Source organism: Thunnus thynnus, chromosome 2 (genome assembly GCF_963924715.1).
Source record: "Thunnus thynnus chromosome 2, fThuThy2.1, whole genome shotgun sequence".
Taxonomy (NCBI): domain Eukaryota; kingdom Metazoa; phylum Chordata; class Actinopteri; order Scombriformes; family Scombridae; genus Thunnus; species Thunnus thynnus.
Genome location: NC_089518.1, coordinates 29,300,580 through 29,321,226, shown reverse-complemented (window position 1 = coordinate 29,321,226; position 20,647 = coordinate 29,300,580). Strand labels below are relative to the sequence as shown.

At 39.1% G+C, this 20,647-nt stretch overlaps 1 protein-coding gene across 3 annotated transcripts in view; it reads right to left on the bottom strand.

The window, feature by feature from the left end:
• Positions 1–1,891: 1,891 nt before the first annotated feature.
• Positions 1,892–20,647, bottom strand: part of LOC137200466 (transducin-like enhancer protein 4) — a 41,272-nt gene continuing 22,516 nt past the window's right edge. For all 3 annotated transcript variants that reach the window (XM_067615324.1, XM_067615333.1, XM_067615342.1), the window contains exons 9-20: positions 15,780–15,902; positions 15,100–15,153; positions 14,862–15,014; positions 14,268–14,400; positions 13,693–13,880; positions 12,108–12,184; positions 11,705–11,954; positions 11,308–11,555; positions 10,432–10,579; positions 9,142–9,292; positions 7,425–7,501; positions 1,892–7,200 (exon numbers count right to left, since the gene is read on the bottom strand). In XM_067615324.1, coding sequence (XP_067471425.1) covers positions 7,093–7,200; positions 7,425–7,501; positions 9,142–9,292; positions 10,432–10,579; positions 11,308–11,555; positions 11,705–11,954; positions 12,108–12,184; positions 13,693–13,880; positions 14,268–14,400; positions 14,862–15,014; positions 15,100–15,153; positions 15,780–15,902 — 1,710 coding nt within the window. In that variant the 3' untranslated portion in view covers positions 1,892–7,092. The remainder of the gene's footprint in view (positions 7,201–7,424; positions 7,502–9,141; positions 9,293–10,431; positions 10,580–11,307; positions 11,556–11,704; positions 11,955–12,107; positions 12,185–13,692; positions 13,881–14,267; positions 14,401–14,861; positions 15,015–15,099; positions 15,154–15,779; positions 15,903–20,647) is intronic.

Genomic DNA, 20,647 nt, shown 5'->3' with positions numbered 1-20,647 from the left:
ATGAAAATATTCACTCTGTTGCACCCAGAGTCCAAGAGCTTCCTGAGTGTGCCGAAGCAGTGAATTAATTAAGAGCAATTCTGACAGTGCTTTGAAGTTAGTAGAGTATTGTAATGGTTCTGTAAAGTGGTACTTTACAAACATACCACCAGCAGACTGTTGGGTCCCCAATGTGGACATGAGGGTCTGTAAAAGGACAATAAATATGACAATGGTGGCTGTGAACTAGCATAATTTTAACATCCAAGTGTGAAGTCTCTGTGAAGCAAAAATAATGGTATCCTTGGAGCTTTATGAGCCAATTGTACCACAACATGACGCAACATGTGCAAACTATTAAACACTGTCTTGCTATTGTGTGGCCTGTTTGTTTAATCCAACTTCTATGTCTGTCAGGAAAGTGGGCAATTTGCAACCTGCAAGAGCTCTTAATATAAAATGCTGAAGTAGGGTGGCTCATTCCCACATTGCATCCCCACCTTTCCTCCTTCTCTCCCACTTTTGGCTGTTTGAAGTGCTAGTTGGAGAGCTGTAACAGGAGTATCATTCACTGTAATGGTGGAGCGTCCTCCTCCACAGCCCTCACTTAGATCACTTAATCCACTTCAACAGTCCGGCGCTGTGCTCTACATGAACACAGCACGTTCACAATGGGAGGTTAGACAGAGACTAGCACTGACCTGTCAGCTTGCACTAAAATGCCACACTAAAACACTTGAAACCCTTGTTTCCCTTCTCACTTAATATGGATGTGGAGTATGCCTGCCACACACCACGAGTCAAAAACTAGAGCTTTTCTGGCAAAAAAGTTTGTCACACTATACTTTCAAGAGGACACAGAGGATTTATAGCAATAATTATTGTGTTATTAATATCATCCACTACTGGTACTACTCACTGTATTCTATCTCTACATGTGTGGATACAGATACTGTGGATACTGTATGTGGCCTGTTGATTCAGTCAAGTATCGACTCTGTTTGGGCAAAGGAAGGATTCAGAGGCAGATTGCAGGTTTAGAAGTTCAAAAGTAGGTTAGAGTAGGCAAGAGAAGAGTGTTTCAGTAGATTTAGTATTTAGTCAAGGGGCCATAAAGTAACAAAAAACCAAAGGACAAACTAAAAGCTATTGTTCTGGTTGTTTTGCTGGGAGTTTTTTTTTTCAAGGGCAGAGTATATTGAAGAGACATGAAGAGCCAGAGCTCAATGGAATAACCTTAAATGCTAAATTAATGCCTGCTGTGGCTGACTGCAGGTCTGTCCAGTGTACTGGTGCAATAGCATTAGGTTGTTAAGGAGAATATTAGAATATTAATGCTCTGAGCGCACATAGAAAAGAGGCAGGTTGATAATGAGTCCATTAACAGGTTGTAATACACAGAGGAGTGAAATGAGGGCTGAAATATGTAAAGAACATTGGATAAGTCAAGTGTTCTGTCATGAACGTTTAATATCATTCTGCAGAAAGGACTGAATTTGCTACTGCTGACTGTAGGTAAACCTGTGTCTTAAGTCCATCTCACCCACACTTGCCCATTTTTCATCTCTGCTATCAAATGCCATGGATAATCTTCAAAGATACAGAAAATTCCTCTTTAATGCACACTGTAACACCATGGAGGAGAGACAAGGTCACTTTCTTCAGCTGGGCAGGTAGAGAGGAGTCAAAAGATACTTCCAAACAAAATATTTTTCAGCATTGTTGCAGAACTTTGTAATATTGCAGCCACCATAAATTTATGCAAGAACCTTGCCACTTTCTCTCATTGTGTAGTCTTTATGCAAATACTGTTTGGTTTATTTGAGTATCTTCATTATAATTAATTGCATTATTAACTAAATAATGAAAATATGACATGAGATGGAACAATGAACAAGCCTCACACCAAATATTCCACACAATAATTTAATAAAATCAACCACAGACTAGAAAAAAGAGAGCAAAGGCATTTTGTATTGAAGAGAAAAAAAAGCTCAACTAGCAACAGGAAGTTTCTTTCCACTGTAAGCTTGAATTATTACATGTTTACAGTAAATTCATAATACCTTCATGAGTTCAGTCAAGCTAAATGCTCTACACATCGTTGTTTATAACATCCTTTCTGTATCAGGTCACGTTAGCCAGCTAACTTGTAGCAATCAGATGAGACGGGTAACATTCAGGTTTGACTTTTGACATTAGCACGACTATAACCAAAGTGTATTTTAAATTTTTTCCCTTGCACAGTATCTGATACAGTACAAAAGGTGCCACCAGATTTTGACTCATTCAAGAGCACAAAGCACAGCTGAGCAGTCAGTGACAGCAAGGTGAATGGATCGTCATTTTAATTTCAAAGCGTAGCTGACGGCAGCAAACACAGAAATGTTTCAGATTTAAAAAGAAAACACAGGATCAGGCAAACACGGTAAAAAACGAAACACTATCATGACCGGTCCTTCAGAATGCACAATATCACTGTGCGCGGCTGTCAAAAAAATCCCATAAATATCAGTCATACTAGTATATTCTTTTTCTCCTTCTCACTTTTTCTCTTCAGAGGTGGCTGAACTACAAAATGAGCCTATTCATTCACACCAGTGCAGTTAGTATCAGTAGTTTCTTCAATCCTGTCACATACATATTTGTACATATTGTGACATATGTGTCATGTCCCATTAAACTGATAAAAATTAATGTGCCACAACAACTTCAGCATTACTTCAACAGAGATCTGCTCGTACCACACTTGCAAAGAACGATTAATATTCAAGAAAATAATAAAAAGTCAGGTTCTCTTGGCATTTAGTTAGAAAAAAACTTCTCTTTCCAGTGCAATACAGTATCAAACTTACTCAAAAAATTGATCTAATGTACATTGTTTTTCTGCTTTAAGAGGTGCTCAAAAACTTAGAGAGGAGTTATACCTGTATGTTTCCCAGGATGGCACAAACTGATTTGTTCAGATCTCAATATTAATATTTAAGTTATTTAAGCATAGGTACGTCTATGTCAGGCAGCACCGCTCGCTTCATCCGTTTTAAGTTTAAGTGTAATCCAGGAAACCATTAAACAAATTTTTTGCCATGTTTGTTCAATCATTTAATCTTTTATAAGGCAGTCATTATTGAGAGAAGGTGCTACTGTGAAAGGTAAAATAAGAAAGTACTGCATTAAAGTCACTGAAATAGGCTACAGGCTATATCACCTCATTGTTACAGGACAACTCGTGATTATAGTACAGTAGTAATCATTACTGTACATACAAACCTCCCTCTGTTCATTTCTGCCTTCTTTTCCTTCTCCGTTTGCAGGCTGAGGATGTATTTTTGTGCTCAGGGGCCCTAAAACTGAAAGTTAACGCTATAATATGCAGCTTCTGGGATTAATACACCTTATATTTTGTTAATCAGTCTCTGTCCATTTACAGTTCTGTTGTTACATTTCTAAATCATTCAGTTGGTCTGAGATTTACCTTTCAGTGTTGCAAAATTATGGATCCCATGAGTGTTATGGGAAGGTTAACCAGAAAGTTGGCTTCAGGCTTAACATTCAAAGTAGTTATGAGCCTCCAGATATAGTTACATGTTTAAATGGCTTGGAAGGTTGGCATTAGGTGAGGGTGGTTATAGTTACGTTAAGAATTTAAGAGTGAAGGACATCTCTGCCAATACCTTCTGTGGGATCCATAAGATGTGCACGGTAGTGTTTTACTGTGTGTCTTCCTGTGGATGAGTGTCATTTGGGCATGTAGCTATGTAGCAGAAACGCAACAAGAGCCAAGTTTGAAAGCAGAAAGAAAAGTAAAGCAAAGAATAACAACTCTTAAATGGCACAATGCAGCTATCAAAAACAAACAGCGGTAGCCATGGTATTGTGTTTCACGTGCATGTTTTCAGCAAAGCAGGCAAAACAAAGAAGTTTGGTTCAGATTATAGCATGTTAAAGTGGACAACAGATAATGGATAAAAAACAGGTCTGGATAATGTGGGTTACAGTCTATATTAATCTGCTGATAATTAATCTTTCAAATGAAATCCGTCCTCAAATGCTGCAAGATGTGAACACTGAAAAACAGTTTTCATTTCTAAAATCATTCCAAGACAAGAGTCTGTCACGTTTCAGCTCTCTGTGTAGTTGAACACTCAGCAGGACGAAATGAAGTCAGAAGCGTAGCGGCATAAAGGCACTGTGTTATTTCTACAAGCCAACAGAAGTAAATCCAAGAGAAATCACGAACATATCGCTGACCACTTGTTTTTTTTAGAGAAATGTCAAAAGGTCCAAACAGAAAATCCAGGCAGGAAATGGAGGGCTGGTTGACCTCCCAACACCAATTGAACAGTTTTACTGTTATCTGCCAGAGAAAATCCAGTGAGCATCCAGTGGAGTCTGAGCTGAAGGGGCAGAACCAAGTGCAAAGGTCAGTCAGTAGTGAGGGCACTGAGGGCAATCTTGTTAGTTTGTTAAACGCGTACAGGGTAGAAACACACACACACACACACACACACACACAGACTGAGCTCACATCTTACTCAGAAGTTGAATTTTGAGAGCAGATGACGAAAATAGATAAAAACAATTATGAAGCACGTAGATAGAAAGTAAATATTGGAGGTAATAGGCACAATTTGCATTTAAAGGAATAGTTCAATGGGAACAAAAAAGTGAACAAATGTCAATTTGCCATTTTACAAGGCGTGTGTCCCCCTGCATCCAATCCAAGCTAAGCTAACTGTCTCTAGCTTCCTTCTCTTCCAACTCTGTCAGCTAGAAATTATGTTCATATATTACTAAATTGCAACAGCAAATACTGTCTGTTTTGCTAGAAATGTAATGCTGGCTGAATTACATTTTCTCTCATCATAATGAGAAAATGTTGTTAATTAATGTTGATACTGAACATACAGTGTGAGTGAAATGTTAAGTGATAACGTAGTTCTTTTTTTTCCCGAGCTAAATATCTGATCTTGAAGTACTTGTAGTAGTAACTATAGCAATATTAAACATTTTATGGTTATGTTTAGGCACTGGCAGCACTTGGTTAAGGTTAGGGAAAGATGGTCTTGATGAAGAAAAAACTCCACAGTGACTAATGAAAACGACAATCTTTCACTAATCAAAGTGCTTTTGTTGCCTAAACATAACTGCATGTGGAACTCGGGATGTGAACCCATTTCTGGTGTCACAGTCCTGTGTCTTCTACACTCACCATCCACACCAACCTCCTATCTCCAACTTCAGAGAGATATATCCTTGTAAAGCTTAATGTGTTTGAAAAAACGTTGCCTGTGAACATTATCCAGGCAGCTATTACGTTGCCCCAATGCAACATAATTGGGAAAACAATTTAGTAGTATATAAATGTAATTTCTAGCAGACAGGTTCTCTTCTAACTCTAGGCAAGAAAACAAATATGCACATTTCCCAGAAAGTCACACTATTCCTTTAAGAACAATGCCAATTGAGCTAATTGTCATTACTATCACTATGTCAAGGTGTATTGACATGAGATGGTAATGCCATTTGTAGATAGGCTGGTACTGTATGAGCAACCATCCACAGAAAGTACCACTATACTCAGCATGAATTTGATATGAAAAGAAACAGTGATAATTTTTTCATACGTGGAAGGCAGATTTTTTTACACAATTGGCCCCAAACAAACAAAAAATGAATGAACTATTATAATAAAAAAAGGCAAATTTGGTATGAGGTATAAACATATAGTGCATGAAGGCAAGAACGAGAACTTATATATGAAAAAAACCACAATATTGCCTCAGGAGTGCAATCAAAATGCAAAAAGATGCCAATTTTATGCAAATGTCCACAGGTGGTTGTTTTTTAATAAAGCCTCTGATATATTTGCTTTGAACTACGTGTTTGCATGTGCATGATGGCTACCCCCCACATATCCCCGTGTTGGATGTGCACGTCTTCACCATTTTTATTTATATTTATGTTGTAAAAATTCCACAGTTCTCGAGGAAGATATTCTGGTATGAGCCGGGATTGATTTTGCCCTGATGTATTTTTTAAAGAGGACATAACATGCACATTTCCAAGTCTAAATTTATGTTTTGGGCATCTGCTGGTACATCTTTTCATGACTTACAGTTTCAAAAACTCCTTATTTATCCTATACTGGCTCTTTATGCAGTACCTCAGTTCAGCCTCTGTCTGAAACAGGCCATTTTAGCATCTGTCTCTTTAAGGCCCTCCTCCCGATGAGCCCACTCTGTTCTGATTGGTCAGCTCCCAGAAGCTGCCCCTTTGCAGACTTCCATCAGCTCCGTAAACAAACAGTAGTAGCAGGATTTCACTACTTTTTTCTCATTTTTCACTCAAAATGTCAATTTCTCAAATACATCCGTACATATTTGAGCCCGAATCAGATCCATGAACAAGGCAACAACAACCCATGGAACAACCTTAGCGACAAAGACTACCAACGGACTGCCGTTTGCAGGCGCGCACAAACAATCTGAGAGCAGTCAGATGGGGAAGTAGAGGTAACTCCGCAAACGAAGCGTTTGGGGCAGGTTGAAGGCTGGCTTTTGACTTGAAGGTGGTATTTTTACATACGTTCACCTCAAGTTTTGGAACTTTGACCATGTTTAGATAAACATCCTACATCATAACACTATATAAATGACAGAAAATCACAAAAAGCATGTTATGTCCCCTTTAAGCATCCAGGTACATACAGATTAGACTACATAGGCTAGTATGGGAGCAATAATGCTGCTTGTCTATGCATACCCATTAGTAAAAAGCACGTATATCAGAGGCTTAAAAGCGTTACATAGAGGGAATGTTATTTGGGCAATGCTGTAACAACAGCATCCACTCCAGACTTAGTGCATATGGACATTCACTCTTCTCACATCAACAAAAAGACACTGATTAAAAAAAAAAAATCTCTGTGCTTGGTTCTGCTTGGTTTTGATCCATGACTAGCCAAGAAGTCAAACGGTCACGATCCAGAAAATGTTTGGTTTGTTCCATCGAAATCCATTTTATACACATTAAAAATTGTACATAGGGATGGAGGCATCACAGAGTGCCTGGATGGGAAGATGGCCTTGTTGTTTTATGACTCCAGCCCTGTTAGTAGATGACCTCGTAGACAGTCGCTTTCTTATCTCCTGAGCCAGTCACAATGTACTTATCATCTATGGAGATGTCGCAGCTCAGCACCGAAGATGACTCCTTTGACTGTAAGGGGAATAAAAAGATGTGTGAAAATGTAAAAAGTGCTTTTGAGGCTCATGAAAAAGCCAAGCGGGATGAAAGCCATGTGTGTAACAGAGAGGTGTTGAACAGAAGACTTGACATGATTGATCCACAAAACCTGTAATATCGTGGGTTTGACACTATATTTTAAGCCCCCTGGCCTCTTTGCTGCATGTAATTTATGTAATTTGCTCTTCCACAGTTACCTGGAATATGCTGGCTCCGTACGGGGTTCTCCATGCGTTGAGCAGATTGTCTTTTCCTGTGCTCACAAACCACTTCCCTGTACAGGATGGCAAACTACATTAGGCCACATCAAGAACAAACGTTTGCCCCAAATTTTTAACACACCTCAACTGCCCCAGTGACTCAGATATAGCAGATAACCCTCAGTCACAAATTGAAGCATTCAGTGAAGAAAGCTCTGACAAAGAAGTAACTGCAAAAAAAAAGGTGAAAAAAGGGTGAGCAGGTGCTGAGAGGCGGAATAAGATGTTGTGCCTCATATCTACCTTTATACTGAGGTTGGAAACATTTTCACCAAGTAATTTGGAAAAATCCTTGAACACTGCATTTCCAACTGAGCATCAGCTGCTCATTTTCACCAGTAGAGGGCGAATTTATCCAGATTGATAAATACAAAAATACACTGCTCAAATCCTGAGTGTGGCCAGCATTGCTGTGTTTCATAACTAAACAGTATTTTATAGCTAAAACACTCAAAAATCATTTTAGTGCAGAGATTATTTCCAACCATCTATTGATTATTCACAATACAGTACTGTATTGACAGACTGGTAACTTCAAGATAAATTAAATGATTACAATGCAAACACCAAAATAATCTATTTGTTACTGCCAATAATTCAGACCGCTGCTCCAACAGTTTAACTGAAACTACATTATTTGATACCGGCTTTATTCAACAGTTTTAACCAACCCTAATAAAAAGTAATTACTGGTTTGAATTTATATTTGCTATAGATTGGTACAGCATGATTTCTTGCTGTATAGCACCTTCCTCTGCAAACAATGTCCGTAACACAAACCTGCCGCATGTAGTCACATATTATCAAAGGATACGTTCACAGTTTTTCTAGTATGTCTTAAAACAACAATCAGGTGCCCCAAATGAACATTGAAACAGGTTTTTCTTGCTGTAATCATTAGAAGATCCCCTCCAAATGTATTTACCATGTAAGAGATAGGGGCCAAAATCCAGTCCTTGTTTTGAACAAAAATGTATTTAAGAGTTTATCTGAAGATAATATCAGGATTCAGATGTCTGATTTAATCAAATAAAGTGGATAGCTTCCACAGTTAGTCTTTTTGGTATAAAATTCCCTCTTTGTGTCTTGACGGACAGTGTTTTCCTGTTCAGCTGCAGTGGAAGGATCATTCTGGCTCTAAAAAGACAGTAACTTTGTAAGATATTGATTGGATTTGACTCATTTGGATGTATGAAGCATCATATTAGCTTTGAATAAGCTTTTAAATACATTTTTGCAGAGAAGGGGGACTGTGGATTTTGTTCCCTATCACGCACATTGACAGTGCATTATGAATGGTCAGTATGGAATTAATACAGCAAGAAAAACATGCATCAGTGTTCGTTTGGGCACCTGACTATTGTTTTAGGATAGACTTGAAAAAATGTGAACCTGTCTTTTAAGAGTTTCCATGTAGCACTGTAATCCTATAACAATATGAATACATATATATATATCCTGCAATAATATCATTCAACATAATTAATGTTAAAGTGTATCATAAACAGTTCTCATCAGTTCATTGCAAATTTGACAAACAAGCTAATGTCCCAAAGATATTCTGTAATTTCCTTTCTTCAAGATCTTTTCAAAAAATAGTGTTAAGAACATTTTTTTAAGACAAAATCATCTTAGTAGATTCATTAATTCTTACCACAGTGGGCAAATCTGAGTGAGAGCACACAGCTTTCATGTAGGTGGAGCTGGTACTTGTCAGGTTTGGTGACATGTAGGACCTCCACGTTACTGTTCTCCATCCCCACTGCCAGCCACTCGCCCGTTGGACAGTATCCCAGTGAGAAGATCTGCAGTGAAACCCAACCGACACATTTTTAATGATAGTCTTATCGCTTAGTTCATGCAAGTATTATACATAATCATCTCTTATATCAGGGTAGGGATTTTTCAGAGCATGGAGATTTTGTGCTTGTATGTGGGGGTGGGCACCCATATTAACATATCTATGAATGTTGGCAAAAGCCCACTGTATGCTTTTCAACACCACCATAAACATTTCAGTCCCTGATGTACTAATCTGTCAAAACAGATGGCTGTTTCAGTTTCTTAAATCTTATTAAGTTTGCAACAGTCCTGCAAGCGCTGGCAGAAGCGCTGCTGGAGAAAGCAATTATACTTCATGAAAATGAGGTGGGTGAATGATTTAGTCAATTCTCATTTTTGAATCAAATCTCAAAAATATTCTTTCCAGATGATGACGACCAAAAAAAAAAAAAGGATACTGGGCATGAACCTGATAGCTTGATAAACCTGGTAAACATAAAAGTATTTTTTCTTTGCCAAACCAGTTTTGAGAGATACTGTTGAATGTTATAAGCAAACTATCTGCCATGTCTCTCCCTGTCTTTCCTGCTCTCTCTGAGCTCTCTTTAAAGCACACTCATCTCCTCCTGTGCACACTGGGATTGTGAAATGGGTCTTTTCAGGAAAATTGCAGTAATGGACTATTATTGCTGCTCTTCTCTTTACCTGAAAAAACTCAATTCTAACTGCCAGTATTATTAGTGTTAAAGGTACTAGAACACCGCAGCTCAGCCTGGCCTCCATCGTGGGTTATATGTTCTGAACTGAGCTTGTAAATTACTGCAATATGACAGAGCCTGAGAGCGTAATCACACAAACTGCAAATGGCTGTGACTTTTTCTATGATGTGCAATTTTTATCATTTTCTGAATTCTACTTTATCCACCAAATAATAATAAAAAAAACTATGCAAAACCAAACCTTTTGATCACACAACTTACACCTGCAAACTACTGGATGAACTGAACAAATTCCATATTATAGCTATACAAACTACTAGTAGACAATTATCTATACAGACATTTACCAGACATGCAATGTCAAACAATTGCAAAGTATGGCAAATTACACCTTGTGATAGTTGTGGGTGTTGTTGCAGCTCTAATAGACAGCCTGTGACTACCTGTGAGGTGAAGTCGTGCTGCTGCAGCTGCCGTCCCTCTCTCAGGTCCCAGGACCGGACGGTGTTATCCAGACCTCCAGTCCAAAGCTTGGTCCCATCGTTAGAGATGTCTATACAGCTGGCTCCGTCGGTGTGGCCTTGGAACTGCCTGCAGACAGACACAGTGTCACACAAACCCTCACCCAACAATAGACAGTGTTCACCAAATCAGAGGATGCCATATCAACATTTTTATCTAAATGTAAAAATCTTATGACATCAAATTATATATACTAATATAGCAATATAATATTGATTTCAGGCAGTTCAGCAGTATGCCAGTTTACATAATTTCAAGGGTTTTATTTGTTTGCATGAGTTGAAATCAAACAAAGGACATTAACTAACTTATACTGTATAATGAGCAAAGAGAGGATGAAAAAAACCCAAGAGGGGCTCATTAATTACATCCAGTAATAAAACAATATTTATAATGCCAAAGATACACACAGTTAATGTATACAGAAGTGATTTTTTGTATTTTTTCAGATTTTCTGTTCTGTGCAAAAGTTTTAGGCACTTTAGATCTTTAGATTCCTATCCATGATGCAATATGATCAGTCTGATTGGTCCCAAATTTATTCTACAGCATGACAATGACCCCAAACATACAGCCAGAGTCATAAGAACTATTTTGATTGACAAGAGGAACAGAGAGTCCTGCAACAGATGAAATGCCCCCCACAGAGCCCCGATCACAACATCATCTAGTCAGTGTGGGATTACATGAAGAGACAGAAGCAGCTGAGACATCCTAAATCCAGTGCCTTACTTGTATGAAATTTTACTGTCCAGTGATAACCAAACCTTCACAAGTCCCACTGCCCAGCTCCATACCTAACCAGAGTCTGGTTGTGAAGATCCCAGACGGCTATGTTTCCATCGGAGCAGCAGGAAAAGCAGACCTTGGAGTCGGGGCTGATGGCCAGAGCATAACACGCAGGTGCTGACGAAGTTAGTTCTGCTTTGATCCGTGGAGTCGGTGTAGCCAAATCCCAGATTGACAAAGTACTCGCCTCGCCCCCGACTATGAGAGTCCGCCCGTCCGGAAGTAGTCGACAAGAACGGATGTAGTTATCTCTGTTCTGATGAGACAGACAAGCACAGAAGTATTGTTTACTGTCATTAAAAAGTTGCTGTAAGCAGTAACTATGTGTAAAACATGCAGTATTTTAACCATGTATGACGTAACAGTGTACGGTCATGAATGAACAGGTCACCGCAGTGCACTCACAAGGCAGTCCAGCTGGGATACAGGGGTCTTGTTGCCCGGGTGACTGATGTCCCACACCTTGACACAACCCTTGCCACCGGTGTAGACATGACGCGTCGGGTTACTGATGGTGACAGCACACACCACCTCCCCGTGGCTGAGAGTATTGATCTGCCGTGCGTGGCGCGGGATGCCGGGGCCGATCAGTGCATCCGGAGGAAAAGGCACGGGCTGCATTTGTCCGTCAGCGCTCACATGAAAGGAGTAGGCACTGGAGCGGAGGAAAGCATCATGTGGAGGGATAAGGGGTGGCAAGAGAAGAGGGGTTGACATGAAAGGAGAAAAAATGAAAATGCAAATGTCACAGAAAAATTGGAATAAATAGTTTTTTTTTAACTTTTGAGAACTAGGAGAGGAAACGTACGGTTTTCCACCAGGAATGCCCGACAGGTTGGGAGGAAGGCCGGGGACACGTATGTGGTGGTGAGGATCAAATCCCACCTGCAGAACATGAAGGGTGACAGTTTAAAAGCAGTTCAGATATACAGTACATAACTGCTATAACAGCTAGAAATGAGTTGGTATCATAATAGAAATTATGAGCATTGTGTCTGTCTGGCTCACAGGAAGGTTTTCCAAGAGTCAGTCTGGTTGCAGGGCGCATGTATGAGTTAAAATTAAGATTATTTAAAACAACAATGAAGTAATGCCAGTTTTTGCAGCTTGCGTATGTTCTGTGTGGCCTTCTGTACTAAACATCCCCATCAGTTCATATGCATTTATTTAGTGATTTGCAGAACAAAGGACGTTTGGACATCTAACTTAAAGTCTGACTAAAATTGTTTCAAAAATAAGTTTTTTAGATATTTAGGTTAACAGTTATGTATGACCCAGACATCTAAAAAACTTTTGTGTCAAAACAAATTTAGCCTGGTTTTTAACCTTGATGTCTAGACCAGTTGTGCTGGTCACAAATGAATCTAAATGAATCACACTAAATCTATAACACCAACAGAAAAAAACAAACTTCCAATGCATTCACCAAATAAGTTGCCGATTTAAAGGTCTTTTCTTCAGACAACCATTTCAGTCGCTGTGAGTCGTTCATGTCCAGCAACTCACTTGTATCCTTTATGTCATTAAACAAACAGTAAAAAAAAAATGATACTGATTTTCAATTTCCCTGAGTTCACACGCTGGACAAATTTGACTTTCTCCTTCCAAAGCAGCGAATCGACCTGGTTCAATATGAAGAGGTAGACTACAGGCTCTTATTTGAGCACGAATTGACCTTTTTTTTCTTTGATGAATTGTAATAAACATAATTTTTGGTGAAAAAGTTGAAATATTTAAAATTTAAAAATGCAATTTCAATCCTCTCCAACTGATAGAATTTATCATGAAACCAACATTTACAACACATTATCATACATGTCCCTTAATCAGGGCCCATTTTGTTGTAAATCCTATTTAAATATTATTTTGGCTAGTCTGTCCTCTTCCATATCGATTAACCTATTCCATAGCCTGGACATACACACCTTCCACCAAACCCTCCCACCTGATATCTCCTCTTATAGACACCAAAAATCACCACATCAGTGCTGAATGAGCATCCAACCAAAGATAATATTTCTACCAGCTACCTGCTGATCAAATAAAACTATCACCCACCATTTTTCCATTTACTTGTTTTTAAAACCGCTGTGTCCGCTGACACATGCAGAGCTAATGGTTGTTAATCATAAAAAAAAATCACATTTAAAAGCATCCCAATTGGTTTGACTGGCAGCATGTGAATCAGAAGTCAAATTATTAGAATCCTTCAACATTACAAACTGTTTCATTTCCTTTTATTTTGCCCTGCATAAGTTGTTACTGACAGGTTATATTTCTGTTTGCCAGCCCTTGGCAGATGAAACCTAAAGTCAATTTTGCACACTAACTGATTTTTGGGTATATATATGCATACATATACAGCATGTATGTGTTTGTGTGTCTTCAGGTACCACTTGTGTGCGTCCATAAGCAGCTACAGCAGCAGCAGCCACCGCGCTCATCTGTGGGGAAATGTTATGCAGGCCGGTGTAGGCTGCTCCCGCTCCACTCAGCTCCCCGTTCATGCCCGGGTGAGGAACCATTCCAAACGGGCCGGGGTACGAGCACGGCACTGCCAGCGGTGTGCGGAGACCAGGAGCTACAAGAAAAAACACTGATGTCTGATGCGAACTGTGACATTCATCCGAGCTTCACATCCTGGGTAGTGTGGAGATTGAGCTTATACAACAAAATAAATTTCAAACATCATGATGTTCTGGCTCAAAACTGACTTTTTAGCACACAATACTTCTCTGTGTGCTCATAAAAACAACGGGTCACAGGTCTATTTCTACCTACGCTGGACTATGGTGGTTTTTCAGTTTACAAAAACATCTAGTTGATCCATTACATTGTCTGTTTTAAGACACATAAGCTTCACAAATATAGTATTTATTGCACATTGATTGTATTAGATTGCATTATATTGTAAAGGTGTCCTTGTTATTGTCACTGATACACTAAAAAAAAAAGAAAAAGGACTCACCCAGCGTCTCGACTCCTGCCGGTTTACTGGGTGCAGACCTCAGGCCCGGGGTGGTGGTGCTGCTGGGAGTCGGAGCATCAGAGCGGGATGTGGGGGTGCTGGACTTGGACACTGGCGTTGTTGACTTTTCATTCTAACCACAAACAAAAAAAAAAAGTAATCACTTAACATTAATCTAAATATTGACTTCAAATGGGACGGATATCTTTGGGTTTAGAGGTGAAAGACACATGCAACAATTCCCAAATTTAATAACGCAGAAGAAACATTTAAATAATACAGGAACCATTCATGCTTTGACAGAGTTCATGACTCATAAAATTGATATTCTATAAAAACGTAGTAAGTGCTATTACACGCTTTCTGCACCAAATATAATTAAGTGTTTTTTTCCACCTATATTCTGCCCTTTATTTGCATCTTGCTTATAATTTATCAACAAGAGTGTGAAATCTTTAACACCTTAATTCTCTTCTATATCTTACCTAAAATAATTATCATTTTTACATTTCTCTAAATGCCTAAAAATAGAAAACTACCCTGAGAAATGATGAAAAAGAAGATCAGAAGGATATAATTACCCAAATGACTCACCAAATTAATCTCTTTGGATTTGGATGAAGGTGTGCTGCTCGAGGAGGCGATGGAGGAAGGACTCAGGGGCGCATCCTTCTTCAACAGGCGACTCTTGTCCAACCCGTTCTCCCGAGGAGAGTGGGCAGGACTTCCTCTAGGAGACACTGGATCCTGTTGAGAGTGAGCACAGATGAAGATAGTAAGATGGATTCATTTTTCCTGATCAGGTAACACAAAAGATGCCACTGTGTCGTACCTCATTGGAGACATCCACTACCAAGTTGTCGTCGCTCTTCTCTCCGTCACTTTCCTGGGGAAGACATACAGAAAGAGCATAATTGACTTTGACTCCTTTTATTAGAAAAAAGTGTCTGTTCTGACTGAAAATGATAATCTAGGAAGTACAGATGTTGCATGTACATGTGCATGTTTTCTTTTGGATAAAATATATGGATGTCAGGAGTTGAAGACCTCTATGTCCATTTGCAGTTTGCTGCTTTTATAGAATAACCTTATCGCCCTACATTCACAATCTATGAATACAGATAATAAGTGCTTTTATCCAATTCAATATCCCATTTATCTGATAATAAAATAAAAATGAACAATTTAATTGATACTCTGAAAGAAGACCATAAAGACTCGTTTATTCATTCCTCTGTCAACTTTTTTCGGTCATTTTCTTCTTTTTGTTTTAATTATTAGATTAAAATGGGAGCGTCCAGATGGCTCATTTGGCTAAAGTACAAGTCGTAAACTGCAACATACTGTGTTGAAATCCCAGCTACAGCCTTTGTCATGTGAGGTCTCTGTCTGTCTCTAATGACAACTGTCCAAAAAAAGCAGAAAGTGTGGGTTTGACTGTGGCTCATGTGCAATAACTTCACATACTCGGTGCTGTGTGTAAGGTTGTTTTGTTGTGTAACTTTAACTCACATAGCGTGTAGAGGCCAACTCCTTATCATCTGTCTTCTGTTTCTTGCTGTCGGAGGAGTAATCGCTCGAACTTCTGTGTTTCTCTCCAGTCCGAAAACTGGCAGATGGAGACACAGATGAGCTCTGGAAGAAATAATAATAGACACTGAACGGGAGTGGAAGAAAATATACTTCTCGACTATAAAACACATCTGCTACACACTCATCAGGGACGTGTCTAGAAATGTCTCTGTGCTCAGGAGAGTCTTTATCCCACAAAATACCATGAATTGATAGTGCATGTACAATAAAATATAACCTACAGTCTATATCTCTATTTCTTAGAGGTGGTTTTCTTTGAAACTACTTTCTACCAAAGAAATAGTCCCAATAAAAATAGATGACAACATGTTTTATGGATAATCCAGAGTAATGGGGACTCTCTGGAAATATCAGAGAAAAATATCTCAAAACCTGCACAAATGAATTCTTTCTTTAATAAAACTATCTGCATGAGTAGATGTAGATTCCCAGCACAGGTAAGTGAGAATACATGTTTTCTTGTAGACTATTGTGGGTGAAGCTACCCTTTGATACTTAAAATGAATTATAATTTAGTACAGTCAATAAAAAGTAGTAGATCTGCAAAGTAGCTCTGAGACAAGGAAGCAGAACTGACAAAACTGGCTGCTATAGACGGTGATACGTTGAGGAAAATTACTTACACCCCAAACAGGGTGAAAAGCATACAAGCACAGTAAGTAGATTAAAACTTAAATTCTACAAATCTTTTGTATGTGTCTTCTACTTCTACTTTGAGCTAAATTGGCTCTAAGTGTGCAAGAGACAAAGAGTGCAGACACAAAGTGATGCACTCCACAGTTACATTTCATTTCCACATCATTGTAAAAACTCTGCCTGTCAAAACCGTTTCATTTCTACTGTACCATACGATACCAAAGCAGCGCTGCATCCTTGACAGTTTGACTACGCCATCAGGACTTGAACTCAGCAGCATTATTTTGAGGCTGGGAGGCAGAGGAGGAGGTCCATTGATGTCTCTCTCTCTTTTCTTAATCAAATATGGCATCCTTTAAATACCATTACTGAAGGATTAATCCTCTTTGAGAAGCGAAGATCAAAATAAGGTCAACTAAACATTTCCCTCTTGCTCCGCCTGTCCCCCCTGATCACTCTCTCTCTCTCTTTCTCTCTATCTCGGCGTCTCATTGGGAGGCGCTCCTTACACCCGGCAGATGACGAACAGAGAGAAGAAAAATAAAGCAGGACCTTTAACTCGACCTTTCCACTAACTCACGCTTGTAACCTTTTCACTGCCCTTTGCCGTGCTGCAAGTGTTGATGACAAAGATTCTGTGGGGGAGGAGTGAGATTCGGTGTGTGTGTGTGTATGCGTGGTGCGGCGCTTGTACCCGTTTACATTTTAGTGCTCCATATGTGCAAACAATGTTGAGATGTGTGTGTCTCTCTTTGAGTGAGACAGAGCAGGTTGATTCCTCCTTTCTCTTTCTTTCTCTCTCTCTCTCTCTGTTTCCAGACTGATTAGATTAATTAGCCTGCAAATTAGCTCTTTCAAAAACATCAAGGCAAATTAATTTCGCTGCAGAGACAAATGAAGGCTCCTCCGGCAGATGGAGCATTGTGAGTGTGGAGACCTGTGTGGAGTGTTCATTTACCAGTACATCATAATTATATTTTCCTCTCATTTCAAATTGACTCTACAAGTCCTGATGATGACACCTGTAACCTCCGCTGCTGAACTTTTTTTTTTTTTTCAGTTTTTACTGTCTGACTCCCCTGTGTCTCTCTAGTAATCAGAGGTTTGCGGGCCCAGGATGACCAAGCCTCTCTTGTAAATAATAATGTTAGTAGGCACCATGAAGTCAAGGCTCAAAGTGCATGTTTGGGTTGCGTTATAGATTCAAAAACAAATTAGAGGGGGCAGTAAAATATTAAGGTAACTAGCCGATTCTGGACATGTAGCTGTTATAAATCATCATCATAACAACTTTTACTGTGTCGTTTTCTGTCATTTTCTGAAGATTTTTATCAAAAGAAGTATAGCTGTCTTTTTCAGAATCACTTTGATCACTCAATTACACACATTCACACCTGGGAGCTGCCCAGTACAACCACCGTCTGACCTGCTGGCCACTGAGCAGTTCCGAGCTGTTGGGGGTTAAGGGTTGTGCTCAAGGGCTCCTCAGTGGTGGTAATGAAGGAGGTTTAAGCACTGCTCTTTTACACCGGGGATCAAACCAGTGACTCTATGGTCACAAGCTCACCTCCCCCCAAAAATAAAAAAAAACATCTTTGAAAAACATACTATATATAATTCATAGTGTATAATTTTCCACTAAATAAATGAATGAGAAAAAGTACAGCTTTAGCCCTTTGGCCCTCACACATGGCATCTATCGGAGGGAGCAGCTTCCGTGGTTTCGCTACTGGAGGTCGGTTGACAGAGCTCTGAATTTTCACACTGTGTGAATGGATAAAATATTATTTCCTGTGTGCAGTATGTGGTGCTGGAGGTGGCATATTGGAAATTGTGTATACATTTGATGGACTATGTATCATTTTAAGCTTCACTTCCTGTTTCCTGTAGGCAATACTACATAAATAAAATATTAATCCACCAATACATTTAACAGAAGGCACCTGACATGAATATACATTTTCATGAATATTGGACATTGCATGTAGGAGATAACTATCACTTCCTGTGTCCACTATGTGGTGCTAGAAAACACTCACTAAATGTACATTATGTTGCTGCATATCAAATGTAGACCACACACTTTAAATTTCATGTAAATCGGATGATGTTTGTCACATAAGGCTGACTTCCTGTTGTTAGTAGGTGGTGCTATGGCTATGACTCAATATTGACATCTAAATGTATTGAAGCCTGGACTCTTATCAAACATGAGAAATTTGGGGCAGATTGGACAATGTACATTAGAGTTACAACAACTTCCTGTTTCATGGCTAAATATGCTAATTGACCAGCACGCCATGTCAAGGACTTTCCATGAAAGCTCAAAAGCTTCACAATTTAGCATCACAAAGGTCTTTAGATGACACCGACCAAATCTAAAGTCACTCGGGTTAATTCTCTAGGAGGAGTTTGTTAAAGTATAACGTCTGTAAATGGCCCAAAAATTGCACAGTAAATTCAAAAACTGTTGGGCTTAGGGTAAGTCTCCAAGAGGCTTTTTTTTAAAGTCTGGAGATGTTACATCTGCCTATCGAATTTCATTCATCTACGTCAAATTTAAAGGTGGGGGCTTTGACTTTGAAAATTGTTAGAGGGCGCTATGGAGCCAACTTGCCGCACTTAAGCCCCAGACCTATTTCAGATAACGCTGAACCTCAGCTTTCAAGGCAACATGGACGAGAAGAGCTCAAAGTGCTCAGAAATGTCAACAGGGAAAGATAACAAAAATATGATTGAAAGTTGCGGAGCAGCTCCTGAATTGACCTTGAAAGCACAATAAATTGTATGTATTTGTAACAAATTCAACCATTTATACAATTTGTTATTTATCACATGAACACGTCCAAGACCCCACCAGCTTGCTCCTTAATGCTGGCAGTTAAAGGGCTGCAGCTAACGATTATTTTCATTATTGATTAATCTGTCAATTATTTTCTCGATTAATTGATTAGTTGTTTGGTCTCTAAAATGTCAGAAAACAGTGAACAATCTTGATCACTGTTTCTCAAAGCCCAAGGCAACGTCCTCAAAATGTCTTGTTTTGTCCTGATCAACAGTGCGCAACCCAAAGATATTCAGTTTACTGTTATAGAGGACAAAAGAAACCAGAAAATATTTGCTTTTAAGAAGCTGGAACCAGAGAATTTGGACATTCTTAAAAAAATCACTCCAAACAATTCATCAATCATTGCAGTTAACAGCACACAGCTATTGATCTAATCAGATTATCTCTAAAATTCATGAGGGAAAGGGGAAGAAAAAACAGTTCGAAAAATTGATGTGTCTCTTTTATTCCATGTGTTTCTCAGCTTTAATAGCTCTGCAAACACAAAAAAGTCTTTGTGACACTCTGTTCAAGTCAGTTGGTCTAATCCATCACCCCTGATCCTTCTGTTCAGCTCAATTTGTTTCATATTCTGCAGCCAACACAGCATGGAAAGCCTGACTGTACACTGTACACAGATGTCTTTTTACAAAAAAGAGAAACAGGCTGCGGCTATACATCTTGTTTCTCTCACAAAAAAAATATTAAAAAAGACATTTGAGGGCCAAGCTGCGGTATGTTTACTTTCAACAGGTGACTCATCGTAAAGGTCAGTCTGAACTTGAAAGCAGCCTTATTAGGAATTCATTTTTTCCCCTTTTTCGAAACATATACGGTACACAATCAAAGATGGAGACTGTGATATTGCTTGAATCAATAAATCTATTATCTATTTGTCTTTTAATTACAACTATTCCAAATGATCCACCTCCTTTCAGATGAAGGGGATTCATCACATGTTGCACTGAAAGAGAGCATCACAAATACACAAAAAAAACCCCTCAGAAGCAAAAATCAATGGATGATAACTGAACCAACAATTATCTTCATTTAAAAAGTGCACTCAATCCCACCACCAGCAATAGACCTGAGGAGGTGCAGTCCTTGAACACACCACGACTGCATAATTGACTGCCTGTATCGGCAACAATAAGCGTGCAGACGCACATGTACGCGCCGTCTACACCCACATAGCTTTATCAGTGTGTGAGAAGCTAACACCAAGGACATTAAGGCACAGATGTTCATGCAATTCACACACACTGTACCCTGTGGACTGTTGCCAAGGCAACTGTAGACCACTGACAAGGGGCTTATTGGTTTC